Source organism: Balaenoptera ricei, chromosome 2 (assembly GCF_028023285.1).
Source record: "Balaenoptera ricei isolate mBalRic1 chromosome 2, mBalRic1.hap2, whole genome shotgun sequence".
Lineage (NCBI taxonomy): Eukaryota > Metazoa > Chordata > Mammalia > Artiodactyla > Balaenopteridae > Balaenoptera > Balaenoptera ricei.
In genome coordinates, this window is record NC_082640.1 from 140359538 (window position 1) to 140374689 (window position 15152).

Consider the following 15152-nt stretch of genomic DNA (forward strand, 5'->3'; position numbering starts at 1 on the left):
TTTAAGATTACTGGTCAGTACTGGCAAAGATGTTTGAGAAACAAGAAATTCCAAACCCTGCTGGTAAAAGTATAACCCTTCTGGAGGGAAATTTGACAATGTATTTTAAAAGTCTTAAAAATTCCCATTTCCTTTAATAAAACTTACTTCCAGAAATTTAGCAAAAGGAAAGAATCAGTGATGTCCAAAACAGTGTACAAAGGCAGGCATCACAGCACAATAGCAATTAATGAAATATAACTGTACATGAAAAGCAGGATATATAGCATGATCCTAAATTTCTTTACAATATATATATAGGCAGAAGATTCGCGCCGCTCGGCCACAGGCCGCCTCTAGTGCCGTGAGATGTAGCGCGGGGTCCGCGACCCCGAGCAGAGCCCGCCGCCCGCCTGTCTTCCATCACAGGGAACTCTCTGCTCCCTGGGCCCGAGATACCCCACCGTTCCCCCAAGCTGAAGCCACAGGGCATTGAGGTACCTGCCAGATGTCTTCTCAAAAAGGACCTGTGGTGGCCCAGGGCAGTGGGGTTCCGGCCGGGAACAGCGAGGCTGACACAGTGGAGCTGTCTAAGCTGGGCCCCCTGCTAGAGGAGCTAGGCAAGCAGGGCGTCGCCAGCCCAAACAAAGCTGAAGAAGAGCAGGCATGCCCAGGGCCTCAGGAAGAGGAAGAGGAGGAGGAGGGGCGGGTGCTGACACTTCCCTTGCAAGCCCACCATGCCATGGAGAAGATGGAGGAGTTTGTGTATAAGGTCTGGGAGGGGCGCTGGAGGGTCATCCCATATGACGTGCTTCCCGAGTGGCTGAAGGACAAAGACTACCTGCTGCACGGCCACAGGCCACCCATGCCCTCCTTCCGGGCCTGCTTCAAGAGCATCTTCCTCATCCACACAGAGAGTGGCAACATCTGGACCCAACTGCTTGGTTTTTTGCTGTTTCTCTTTCTGGGAATCCTGACCATGCTCAGAAGAAACATGTACTTCACGGCCCCCCTTCAGGAGAAGGTGGTGTTCGGGATGTTCTTCCTGGGCGCGGTGCTCTGCCTCAGCTTCTCCTGGCTCTTTAACACTGTCTATTGTCACTCAGAGAAGGTCTCTCGGACCTTTTCCAAACTGGATTATTCAGGGATTGCCCTGCTGATTATGGGGAGCTTTGTCCCCTGGCTCTATTACTCCTTCTACTGCTCCCCACAGCCACGGCTCATCTACCTCTCCATCGTGGGCATCTCTGCCATCATTGTGGTGCAGTGGGACCGGTTTGCCACTCCTAAGCACCGGCAGACAAGAGCAAGGGTGTTCCTGGGGCTTGGCTTGAGTGGCGTCGTGCCCACCACGCACTTTACAATCGCGGAGGGCTTCGTCAAGGCCACCACGGTGGGCCAGATGGGCTGGTTCTTCCTCATGGCTGCGATGTACATCACCAGAGCTGGCCTTTATGCCGCACGGATTCCCGAGCGCTTCTTCCCTGGAAAATCCGACATATGGTTCTAGTCTCATCAGATCTTCCACGTCCTGGTGGTGGCAGCCGCCTTCGTCCACTTCTACAGGGTCTCCAACTTTCAGGAGTTCCGATACGGCCTGGAAGGGGGCTGTACTGACGACTCCCTCCTCTGAGCCACCCTGCAAGGGCACAGGAGGAACTTCCCAAGTGCTTTTAAAATAACTTCTTTGCTGAAGTGAGAGGAAGAGTCTGAGTTGTCTGTTTCTAGAAGAAACCTCTTAGAGAATTCAGTACCAACCGAGCTTCAGCCCACTTCACACTCACTGGGCAATAAACTCCATTCCCTCGCTGAGAACAGTGGGGATGGGCAGACGTGGCCGCCCCACCGCTCAGCCGCGCCCTCCTCAGTAAGGCAACTACTGTCCCCTCACAGAGATGGGGCTTTGAAACTCATGTTGAGATTTTACCCCCCCTCCAACCATTCTGGGGAAAAATGATGGACTGGGACTCTTCAGAAATTCTGTTTCTAGAAGAAACTGTCCCTCCCTCACCCCCGTCTTGACTCTGTAACCTGGCTTATAACAGGCCATCCGTTTTTGTAGCACACTTTTGAAAAACAATGATAACCTCGTCCACCTTTCTAGGGCCTGGACCTGCTCACACAGCAGGAAGAACAAAGCCACCAACTTTTACACAGCCCGGCTAATCATGGAAGTGTGTCCAGGCTTCAGATAACTTGAGTTTTAATTTTTTTCTTGGCAGAGTAATGTAAAATTAAAGTGGGGAAAGATATTTAATATTTAATACTAAGCTTTAAAAAGAAACCTGCTATCATTGCTATGTATCTTGATGCAAAGACTATGATGATAATAAAAGAGTACAGAAGATACTTGGCATTCAAAAAAAATTAATAAAATAAAGAATATATATATATTTAAATAAACACACACACACACACACACACACACACACACACACACACACACACACGGAGAGACAGAGTAACAGATGAAAAAAACAAACCAAAATGTTAACAGCAATTATCTTTGAATAGTGGCAATTCACAGAATTTTCCTATAATAAGTGTATGTTACTTTAGGACCACGTGTATTAAATAAGCAGACACTGTAGACCGATATATAAAATGACTAACCTCTTCTGCTCTTTTGAAGACCACATTAGCATTCTGAGGAATGTCCACTTCCAAAGAGTCCCTTTTTCAAAATGGAAATAAATGTTTTACGTCGTTAATCTCAAGAAAAATAGTCATCCAGGATGTCAATCTAAAATAGAGCTGTAAGTTCTTATACTAAAAAATGTTTATGAAGAAAGATTACAATTTAGTGAGCCTGAGAAATTTTACACATAAATACAGATCAGATTTTCTACCCTCTGTCTTAATCTACAGCTTCATTTAGCAGTTTAAAGGTCTAAATATTAATCAAGCTGATAATTAAAGACTTTAGCTCAGCAACTGGTTTTAACTATATTAGAGTCCATTAGAGATCTGATTTTATTTACAAGTGAACAGATTGCCATATAAGAAAAATATTAGTGTTCTGCTAAATACAGTATAGTGACTACTTTATGTTTAAAATACCTTAACAAGAGCAGAACTCCTGCTTTTCCCAGAAGACGCCAAGCAACCCATTCTGCAGTTGTTCTATCAGCTTCATATGTAGCTTGTTGACTAACAATAAAAACCAGTGGTAATCCTAGTTGGAGATGAACAGTTGAAACTTGTTGAGGATCTTCAGCAACTTCAGTCTTCATTTAGAAAAAGAACAAAACGTCTTTACTATGTGATAATAACGTTCCAACGTTTGGATTTAAACCCTGCTAATTCTTATCAATAAAGATGAGTGAAAAAGCAAGTCTGTGAAATAAATCCATTAACATTAACAGAAATGGTCTCATGATTTCCTAAGTTTAATGCTCCCAGTGTACCTATATAGTTTAAAAATTATGAAACGAACAAATTTTACAAGGAGTTAAACAGAAATTTACAACCATAAAGAATAAGGATATCATAAACAAACAAAAAAAAACAATAAAAAACTGTGGTACTGATAAATAAAGAGATAGATATTTGAAACAAAACAGAACAGATAACTAAGGAACAAATTCTTCCACATAAGAATTTAACATATAATGACATATTACAGAACAATGAGGAACATCTGAGTTGACATCAGCTTGAATATACACATCTAATTTCACTCCCTCCAGAAATCCCAGCACAACTACAGCAGTAGGATTTTTCAAAAGAGATAAACATACATATGTGAAGAAAGGAAAAGAGAAAAGGCAGCAAAATTTTGGAAGCTGGAGAACAAAACCCTAAAGCCATGAGAGAGGAAAAGCTAAGAGACAATTTCACTTTAACTGTAGAATCCTAAAATTGCTCAGGAACTGTCACTGCCTGGCGTCTCTGGAACTGGGAGAGAAATATTGGAAGGGGAATGGCAGGAAGGCTCCAAAATAAGGAGGAATAGGTAAAACCTTTGGGGAAGCATTAGATCCCTAAATTCCCCTCCCCAACTCCATGAACTTAGGTCCCTCCCTCACACCAGAAGAAATCTGGCCGGACTGCAGGAACAGCTGAGAGTGGGAATACCATACCCAAAGCAGGGGGCATTGAGTACCCAAATGCTGAGACTCCTTTTAGCCCTTCCCCACTCAGTTTCCAGTATGCTAGCAGCCAGACTTCTGTACACCAGCAGAAAACTGGAAGTTCCTTTTCTGGGGATCTTGAGTAACCACAAGAAAAAGTCTAAAGCTACTGACATTGAGGTTCACCAGAAAGCAGCACAGATCCAATCACCCTACAGAGCTCAGAGTTAACAATTCCCATCTACAGCCTCAGAATTTCCAATCAGCTTTTTTAGTTTCATATTCTAAATCATGAACAAGATGCTTGTTACAAGCATCTGAGGAAAGCCTGTAACATGAAAGACAGAGACCAGAACAAACAGAAAAACAAGTAACGTGGAGGAAACAAGACTATTCAGAAGAAGGTTCAGAAAACTACCACTGGTAAGCTCAAAAAGATGGGAAGATAGAGTATTCATAAAGAAATGAAAAATAAAGTTGAATAAATCTGCCAGAAAATATAGCAAAAGACAGATGGATAATAGAAGAGATAAAATTGAGGGACTAGTTCAAGAGGTCCAACATTCAAATAGGAGTCCCAGAAAGAGAGAAGGGAGAAAACAGAAGGGAAGAAATCATCACTGAAATACACACAAAAGTTTCCCGCAACTGAAGAAGCATGAGCTGCCAGATTGAAAGAGCCCACTGAGTAACCAGCATAGTGGATAAAAGCAGATACACGGGAAGATGCATTCTTGTAAATTTTCTAATTATTGAGGATTTTTTTTAATCTTAAAAGTTTTCACAGAGAAATCTATATTTACCTATGGTAAGCAGAATTCTAAGATGGTCCCCAAGATTCCTGGTGTACACATTTTGTATAATCCTAATTCCTTGAGTGTGGGTGATACTTATAGCATAGTCATTCCCTTGATTAGGTCACACCATGTAAGACTGTCATAGCACAATGGAGTGAGATTGTCTGCTGGCTTTGAGGGAGAAAACTGCAATTTTTTGAGGGGGCCACGTGGTCAGGATCTGAGAACAGCCTGTAGGAGGTAAGAGCAACACCAGCCAACAGCCAGCGAGAAGGTGGGAACCTCAGTGCTACAACAACACAGAGCTGAATTATGCCAAAACCTGAATGGGTATAACAGCCTGAAGGAGTAGAAAAGCCTCGTTTCTTCTTTGTGTATTTGGAGAACTATAACAAATTTTGTATTAAAAAGTAAAAAGGGGGAAAAGACAGTAAGGCTGGAGATCTGGCAAGGGGCCAAATCATTAAAAACTATATATATCCTCCTAAGAAGATAGGGCTTTATTCTGTAAATAATTGGAAGCCAGTTAGGAACTGCAAAAATTATTGTAACAAGATCATATATGTGTATTTAAAATATATCACTCTGGGCTTCCCTGGTGGCGCAGTGGTTGAGAATATGCCTGCCAGTGCAGGGGACTCGGGTTCGAGCCCTGGTCTGGGAAGATCCCACATGCCGCGGAGCAACTAGGCCCGTGAGCCACAATTACTGAGCCTGCGCGTCTGGAGCCTGTGCTCCGCAACAAGAGAGGCCACGATAGTGAGAGGCCCGCACACCGCGATGAAGAGTGGCCCCCACTTGCCGCAACTAGAGAAAGCCCTCGCACAGAAATGAAGACCCAACACAGCCATAAAATAAAAATAAATAAATAAATAAGCAAATATGGTTAAGAAAAATATATATATATTAAAAAAAAAATATATATATATATATATATATATATCACTCTGTTTAAAAAAAAAAGAAAAAAGGGACTTCCTTGGTGGTCCAGTGGTTAAGACTATGGGGAACTAAGATCCCACATGCCATGTGGCCAAAAAAAACCAAAGAACGGAAACAAAAAGACATATACTAAAAACCAATGAATCCTACAATTTAAATGGGTGAATTAAATGATATGTGAACTATATCTCAATAAAGATGTTTTATAAATAAATAAATAAAACATATCACTCTGCAAGCAACAGAGAGCATGAACTTAAAGAGAGTGAAGTACAGGAATACAATATAGACCACATCAGTTGCTATTGCTAAAATAGTACACAAGAGAGAGGGAGAACCTGGATTAAAGTGCTGGCTGTTAGAATGAAGAATTCAAAAGATATTTAAGATCTAAAATTAGATGCAGAGAGATGTAGGAATTGAGAATGGTTTTCCAGGTTTCTGCCATGAATGACTGGACAATAAATTAACCAAGATAATGGAGAAAGAACAGGTGGTAAAGGATAACACATTAATGTCGGACATGTAGAGCTTAGGAGAAAGACATCTAGTTAGTAGTTAAATATATGGGACAGGAACTCCGAAGAAACATGTGACCTGAAAATTCAAATCTGAGAATCAGTGTAGGTAATGCCATAGAAACAGATGAGGGTGTGTTCCAAGCATCTATCACTGTGTATGTAGCAAAGCATGCCAATACCTGATGGCTTAAAATAACAAGAATCATTTCTTTTGTCCATATGTCTGCAAGCTCATCTCTGGTCCACATTGCATTAGTGGGGCATTTCGACTGGAGGGTGAAGGTTCCACTTTAAAGATGGCTCATTCACTGGCTAGCAAGCTGTTGCTGACTATGATGAGCTCAGCCAGAACTGTGGGCTGCGGACCTCAATTTCTCTTCACATGACTTCTCCTCAGGCTTAATTTCACAGCAAAGTAGCTGGGTTTCAAGAATGAGCAATCAAAGAGAGCAAGGCAGAAGCACATGGCATTTTATGACATATAGCCTCAGAAGCCACATATCATCATTTCAGCCTTATTCTACTGGTCAAGGCAGTCACAAAGGCTCAATGATGGTCAAGGAGAGAAGACATAGACTCTACCACTGGACAGGCACATTGATAAAGTCACATGATAAGAGTTTATGAGATGGGAGAGTTGTTATTGCCACCTTTGGAAAATTTAATCAAAGTCTGATAGGATGAAGCTTTGGGGGGCTTGGAGAGAGAAGTGAGTATATTTTGCAAGTGGGACAGATGTGAATTGTTGTAGTCAATGGTCTACTCTCTGGCTACAATTTCCACCCCTATCACATGCAAACCACACTTCTCTCCAAGATTTCCAAGCCTCATCCCATCAGACTTTGAGACCAATGCAAACTCTAAGATCTCATCATCTACATTCAGGTCTAGTGTGGTCTCTTGGATATAGCTCCTTGAGAACGGTTCCTCTCAATTTGAAGAAATGAATGAATTATTTTTCCCCATTCTCAATAGACAATGATGGAACAGGCAAAAGATAACCACTATATATATTACTGTTTGAAAGGGGAGAAAGCAGAAGCATAAAATGGTCACTAGTGTGTAGGGATTCTGAAGCCCATCCAGGCATATGGGCCAGTTCCTTGATTAGGGCTCAGTCCTACTCCCTAAGGCTTTGCTCTCTGAGGCTCTGGGTTACATATTTGGGCTCTTGACCTGCCCTCCAACTCATCCTTTCTTGTTTACAAAAAAAGGAGCCTGTGTTTGCAGCTGAGCAGATTCCTCAGTCATTTCCTGTCCATAGAATACGGGGAGTCTAAAGACTTCTTTTCATTTTGTGCTGTTTCTGTCCCTTTCCATACAAGCTGGTATACTTCTTCTAAAACCCCGTGGTTCCTTAAAGTTATAATCCATTCCATTAGACAAAAGACAAAATTACAAATGTCCTTGATAGGTAGAAAAAGTAATAGAATAGTACCAAGAAGATTGCTAATAGTACCATAAAAATTACTAATAATTTTATATATCTATAAAAATATGTATATATTTTAAAAATTATAAATTAGTATAAAATATACAAAAGTGACAGAAGCACTCTTGCACTAGGGGTGAGATTACAACTTAGAAATTTTCAAAAAACGATATAAGAAAATGAAGGATTATAAGAGACTACTATGAACTATTACACACCAACAAATTAGATAAACTAGAAGAAACTGATAAACTCCTAGACATATACACCTACCAAGACTGAATCAAGGACCTCCCTGGTGGTGCAGTGGTTAAGACTCTGTGCTTCCACAGCAGGGGGCACAGGTTTGATGCCTGGTTGGGGAACTAAGATCCCATATGCCACACAGCATGGCCAAAAAAAAAAAAAAAGACTGAATCAAGAAGAAACAGAAACTCTGAACATATAACTAGTAAGGAGAGATTGAATCAGCAATCAAAAATCTCCTAACGTAGTAAAGTGCAGGCAGAGATGACTTCATTGGAGAATTCTATCACACATTTCAAAAGAATTAATGCCAATCCTTCTCAAACTCTTCAAAAAAATGAAGAGGAGGGAACACTTCCAAACTTATTGTATTAGGCCAACATTACTCTCATACCAAAACCAGACAAAGATATTATAAGAAAAGAAGACTACAGACCAATATCCCTGATGAAAACTGATGCAAATATCCTCAATAAATACTAATAAAATGAATTCAACAACACTTTAAAAGGATTAAACACCATGACCAAGAGGGACTGATTCCTGGGATGCAGGGATGGTTCAACACATGAAAATCAGGATTGGTTCAAGATGGCGGAGTAGAAGGACGTGCTCTCACTCTCTCTTGCAAGAACACCAGAATCACAACTAACTGCTGAACAATCATCGACAGTAAGACGCTGGAACTCACCAAAAAAGATACCCCACACCCAAAGACAAAGGAGAAGCCACAATGAGACGGCTGAAGGGGCGCAAACACAATAAAATCAAATCCCATAACTGCTGCGTAGGTGACTCACAAACTGGAGAACACTTATACCCCAGAAGTCCACCCACTGGAGTGAAGGTTCTGAGCCCCATGTCAGGCTTCCCAATCTGGGGGTCCAGCAATGAGAGGAGGAATTCCTAGAGAATCAGGCTTTGAAGGCTATCAGGATTTGATTGCAGGACTTCGACAGGACTGGGAGAAACAGAGATTCCACTCTTGGTGGGCACACACAAAGTAGTGTGCGCTTCGGGACTCAGGGGAAGGAGCAGTGACCCCATAGGCGACTGAATCAGATCGATCTGTTAGTGTTGGAGGGTCTCCTGCAGAGGCGGGGGGTGGCTGTGTCTCACTGTGAGGACAAGGACACTGGCAGCAGAAATTCTGGGAAGTACTCCTTAGCATGAGCCCTACCAGAGTCCGCCATTAGCCCCACCAAAGAGCCCAGGTACGCTCCAGTGTTGGGTTGCCTCAGGCCAAACATCCAACAAGGAGGGAACACAGCCCCACCCATCAGCAGACAAGTGGATTAAGTTTTACTAAGTTCTGCCAACCAAAGCAACAGCCAGCTCTACCCACCACCAGTCCCTCCCATCAGGAGACTGGCACAAGCCTCTTAAATAGCCTCATCCACCAGAGGGCAGACAGCAGAAGCAAGAGGAACTACAATCCTGCAGCCTGTGGAACAAAAACCAAAATCACAGAAAGATAGACAAGATGAAAAGGCAGAGGGCTATGTACCACATGAAGGAACAAGATAAAACCCCAGAAAAACAACTAAATGAAGTGGAGATAGTCAACCTTCCAGAAAATGAATTCAGAATGATAGTGAAGATGATCCAGGACCTCGGAAAAAGAATGGAGGCAAAGATCGAGAAGATGCAAGAAATGTTTAACAAAGACCTAGAAGAATTAAAGAACAAATAAACAGAGATGAACAACACAATAACTGAAATGAAAAATACATTAGAAGGACTCAATAGCAGAATAACTGAGGCAGAAGAATGGATAAGTGAACTGGAAGACAGAATGGTGGAATTCACTGCTGCGGAACTGAATAAAGAAAAAAGAATGAAAAGATACGAAGACAGCCTAAGAGACTTCTGAGACAACATTAAACGCAAAAACATTCGCATTATAGGGGTCCCAGAAGGAAAAGAAAGAGAGAAAGGACCTGAGAAAATATTTGAAGGGATTACAGTTAAAAACTTCCCTAACATGGGAAAGGAAATAGCTACCCAAGTCCAGGAAGCGCAGAGTGTCCCATACAGGATAAACCAAAGGAGAAACATGCCGTGACACATAGTAATCAAATTGGCAAAAATTAAAGACAAAGAAAAATTACTGAAAGCAGCAAGGGAAAAATGACAAATAACATAGAAGGGAACTCCCATAAGGTTAACAACTGATTTCTCAGCAGAAACTCTACAAGCCAGAAGGGAGTGGCATGATATACTTAAAGTGATGAAAGGGAAGAACCTACAATTAAGATTACTCTACCCGGCAAGGATCTCATTCAGATTTGATGGAGAAATCAAAAGCTTTAAGGACAAGCAAAAGCTAAGAGAATTCAGCATCACCAAAGCAGCTCTACAACAAATGCTAAAGGAACTTCTCTAAGTGGGAAACACAAGAGAAGAAAAGGACCTAGAAAAACAAACCCAAAACAATTAAGAAAATGGTAATAGGAACATACATATCGATAATTACCTTAAACGTGAATGGATTAAATGCTCCAACCAAAAGACACAGGCTTGCTGAAGGGATACAAAAACAAGACCCATATATATGCTGTCTACAAGAGACCCACTTCAGACCTAGGGACACATACAAACCAAAAGTGAGGGGATGGAAAAAGATATTCCATGCAAATGGAAATCAAAAGAAAGCTGGAGTAGCAATACTCATATCATAAAAACTAGACTTTAAAATTAAGAATGTTACAAGAGACAAGGAAGGACACTACATAATGATCAAGGGATCAATCCAAGAAGAACATATAACAATTGTAAATATTTATGCACCCAACATAGGAGCACCTCAATACATAAGGCTACTGCTAACAGCTATAAAAGAGGAAATCGACAGTAACACAATAATAGTGGGGGACTTTAACACCTCACTTACACCAATGGACAGATCATCCAAACAGAAAATTAATAAGGAAACACAAGCTGTAAATGACACAATAGGCCAGATAAATTTAATTGATATATATTATAGGACATTCCATCCCAAAACAGCAGATTACACTTTCTCCTCAAGTGTGCATGGAACATTCTCCAGGATAGATCACACCTTGGGTCACAAATCAAGCCTCAGTAAATTTAAGAAAACTGAAATCATATCAAGCATCTTTTCTGACCACAACACTATGAGATTAGAAATCAATTACAGGGAAAAAAATTGAAAAAGCACAAACACATGGAGGCTAAACAATACGTTACTAAATAACCAACAGATCACTGAAGAAATCAAAGAGGAAATCAAAAAATACGTACAGACAAATGATAATGAAAACACGACAATCCAAAACCTATGGGATGCAGCAAAAGCAGTTCTAAGAGGGAAGTTTATAGCTATACAAGCCTACCTCAAGAAACAAGAAAAATCTCAAATAAACAATCTAACATTACACCCAAAGGAACTAGAGAAAGAAGAACAAACAAAATCCAAAGTTAGCAGACGGAAAGATATCATAATGATCAGAGCAGAAATAAATGAAATAGAAACAAAGAAAACAATAGCAAAGATCAATAAAACTAAAAGCTTGTTCTTTGAGAAGATAAACAAAATTGAGAAATCATTAGCCAGACTCATCAAGAAAAAGAGGGAGGGGCTTCCCTGGTGGCACAGTGGTTGAGAATCTGCCTGCCAATGCAGGGGACACGGGCTCGAGCCCTGGTCCGGGAAGATCCCACATGCTGCGGAGCAACTAGGCCCGTGAGCCACAATTACTGAGCCTGCGCGTCTGGAGCCTGTTCTCCACAACACGAGAGGCCGCGATAGTGAGAGGCCCGCACACCGTGATGAAGAGTGGCCCCCGCTTGCTGCAACTAGAGAAAGCTCTTGCACAGAAACGAAGACCCAACACAGCCAAAATAAATAAATAAATAATAGGAAAAAAACAAAAGAAAGAGGGAGATGACTCAAATCAATAAAATTAGAAATGAAAAAGGAGAAGTTACAACAGACACTGCAGAAATACAAGCATCCTAAGAGACTACTACAAGCAACACTATGCCAATAAAATGTACAACCTGGAAGAAATGGACAAATTCTTAGAGAGGTATAACCTTCCAAGTCTGAACCAGGAAGAAATAGAAAATATGAACAGACCAATCACAAGTAATGAAATTGATACTGTGATTAAAAATCTTCCAACAAACAAAAGTCCAGGACCAGATGGCTTCACAGGTGAATTCTATCAAACATTTAGAGAAGAGCTAACACCCAACCTTCTCAAACTCTTCCCAAAAATTGCAGAGTAAGGAACACTCCCAAATTCATTCTATGAGGCCACCATCACCCTGATACCAAAACCAAAGATACTACAAAAAAAGAAAATTACAGACCAATATCACTGATGAATATAGATGCAAAAATCCTCAACAAAATACTAGCAAACAGAATCCAACAACACATTAAAAGGATCATACACCATGATCAAGTGGGATTTATCCCAGGGATGCAAGGATTCTTCAATATATGCAAATCAATCAATGTGATACACTGTATTAACAAATTGAAGAATGAAAACCATATGATCATCTCAATACATGCAGAAAAAGCTTTTGACAAAATTCAACAACCATTTATGATAAAAACTCTCCAGAAAGTGGGCATAGAGGGAACCTACCTCAACATAATAGAAGCCATATATGACAAACTCACAGCAAACATCATTCTCAATGGTGAAAAACTGAAAGCATTTCCTCTAAGATCAGGAACAAGACAAAGATGTCCACTCTTGCCACTATTATTCAACATAGTTTTGGAAGTCCTAGCCACAGCAATCAGAGAAGAAAAGAAATAAAAGGAATACAAATTGGAAAAGAAGAAATAAAACTCTCACTGTTTGCAGATGACATGATACTATACATAGAGAATCCTAAAGATGCCACCAGAAAACTACTAGAGCTCATCAATGAATTTGGTAAAGTTGCAGGATACAAAAGTAATGCACAGAAATCTCTTGCATTCCTATACACTAATGATGAAAAATCTGAAAGGGAAATTAAGGAAACACTTCCATTTACTATTGCAACAAAAAGAATAAAATGCTTAGGAATAAACCTGTCTAGGGAGACAAAAGACCTGTATGTAGAAAACTATAAGACACTGTTGAAAGAAATTAAAGATGATACCAACAGATGGAGAGATATACCATGTTCTTGGATTGGAAGAATCAATATTGTGAAAATGACTATACTACCCAAAGCAATCTACAGATTCAATGCAATCCCTATCAAATTACCAATGGCATTTTTTTACAGAACAGGAACAAAAAATCTTAAAATTTGTATGGAGACACAAAAGACCCCGAATAGCCAAAGCAGTCTTGAGGGAACAAAACGGAGTTGGAGGAATCAGACTCCCTGACTTCAGACTATACTACAAAGCTACAGTAATCAAGACAACATGGTACTGGCACAAAAACAGAAATATAGATCAATGGAGCAGGATAGAAAGCCCAAAGATAAACCCACGCACCTATGGTCAACTAATCTATGACCAAGGAGGCAAGGATATACAATGGAGAAAAGACAGTCTCTTCAATAAGTGGTGCTGGGAAAACTGGACAGCTACATGTAAAAGAATGAAATTAGAACACTCTCTAACACCATACACAAAAATAAACTCAAAATGGATTAGAGATGTAAATGTAAGACCGGACACTATAAAACTCTTAGAGGAAAACATAGGAGGAACACTCTTTGACATAAATCACAGCAAGATCTTTTTTGATCCACCTCCTAGAGTAATGGAAATAAAAACAAAAATAAACAAATGGGACTTCATGAAACTTAAAAGCTTTTGCAAAGCAAAGGAAACTACAAACAAGATGAAAAGACAATCCTCAGAATGGGAAAAAATATTTGCAAATGAATCAATGGACAAAGGATTAATCTCCAAAATATATAAACAGCTCATGCAGCTCAATATTAAAAAAACAAACAACCCAATCCAAAAATGGGCAGAAGACCTAAGTAGACATTTCTCCAAAGAGGACATACAGATGGCCAAGAAGCACATGAAAAGCTGCTCAACGTCACTAATTATTAGAGAAATGCAAATCAAAACTACAATGAGGGGGCTTCCCTGGTGGTGCAGTGGTTGAGGGTCCGCCTGCCGGTGCAGGGGACGCGGGTTCGAGCCCTGGTCTGGGAGGATCCCACGTGCCGCGGAGCAGCTGGGCCTGTGAGCCCCAATTGCTGAGCCTGCGCATCTGGAGCCTGTGTTCCACAGTGGGAGAGGCCGCGATGGTGAGAGGCCTGCGCATCTGCGATGAGGAGTGGCCCTCACTTGCCACAACTGGAGAAAGTCCTCTCACAGAAACGAAGACCCAACACAGCCACAAAAAAAAAAAAAAAAAAAAAAACTACAATGAGGTATCGCCTCACACCAGTTAGAATGGGCATCATCAGAAAATCTAGAAACAACAAATGCTGGAGAGGGTGTGGAGAAAAGGGAACCCTCTTGCACTGTTGGTGGGAATGTAAATTGATACAGCCACTATGGAGAACAGTATGGAGGTTCCTTAAAAAACTAAAAATAGAATTACCATATAACCCAGCAATCCCACTACTGGGCATATACCCAGAGAAGACCATAATTCAAAAAGACACATGCACCCCAATGTTCACTGCAGCATTATTTACAATAGCCAGGTCATGGAAGCAACCTAAATGTCGATTGATAGACAAATGGATAAAGAAGATGTGGTACATATATACAATGGAATATTACTCAGCCATAAAAAGCAATTAAATTGGGTCATTTGTAGAGACGTGGATGGACCTACAGACTGTCGTACAGAGTGAAGTAAGTCAGAAAGAGAAAAACAAATATCGTATATTAACACATATATGTAGAACCTAGACAAATGGTACAGATGCACCGGTTTGCAAGGCAGAAATAGAGATACGGACGTAGAGAACAAACGTATGGACACCAAGGGGGGAAAGTGGCGGGGCTGGCGGGGGTGGTGGTGTGATGAATTGGGAGATTGGGATTGACATGTATACACCGATGTGTATATAATGGATGACTAATAAGAACCTGCTGTATAAAAATAAAAGAAAATGCAAAAAAAAAAATAAGAAACCTCTTAAAGAAATTGAAAATAGAGGAAAAAAACTAAATTTTAGTTTTGATTGCTATTCAAATGTAAAC

General features: G+C 40.6%; 2 protein-coding genes across 4 annotated transcripts in view; one reads left to right on the forward strand and one right to left on the reverse strand.

Annotated features, from left to right (window-relative positions):
* TXNDC16 (thioredoxin domain containing 16) overlaps positions 1-15152 on the reverse strand; it is a 118999-nt gene that overhangs the window by 60171 nt on the left and 43676 nt on the right. For all 3 annotated transcript variants that reach the window (XM_059915711.1, XM_059915710.1, XM_059915708.1), the window contains exons 10-11: positions 3040-3206; positions 2593-2653 (exon numbers count right to left, since the gene is read on the reverse strand). In XM_059915711.1, coding sequence (XP_059771694.1) covers positions 2593-2653; positions 3040-3206 — 228 coding nt within the window. The remainder of the gene's footprint in view (positions 1-2592; positions 2654-3039; positions 3207-15152) is intronic.
* On the forward strand, positions 488-1675 carry LOC132360628 (adiponectin receptor protein 1-like). Its single transcript, XM_059915707.1, is given in 1 exon segment — positions 488-1675. A coding segment is annotated over 1 exon segment (1125 nt). The 3' UTR covers positions 1613-1675.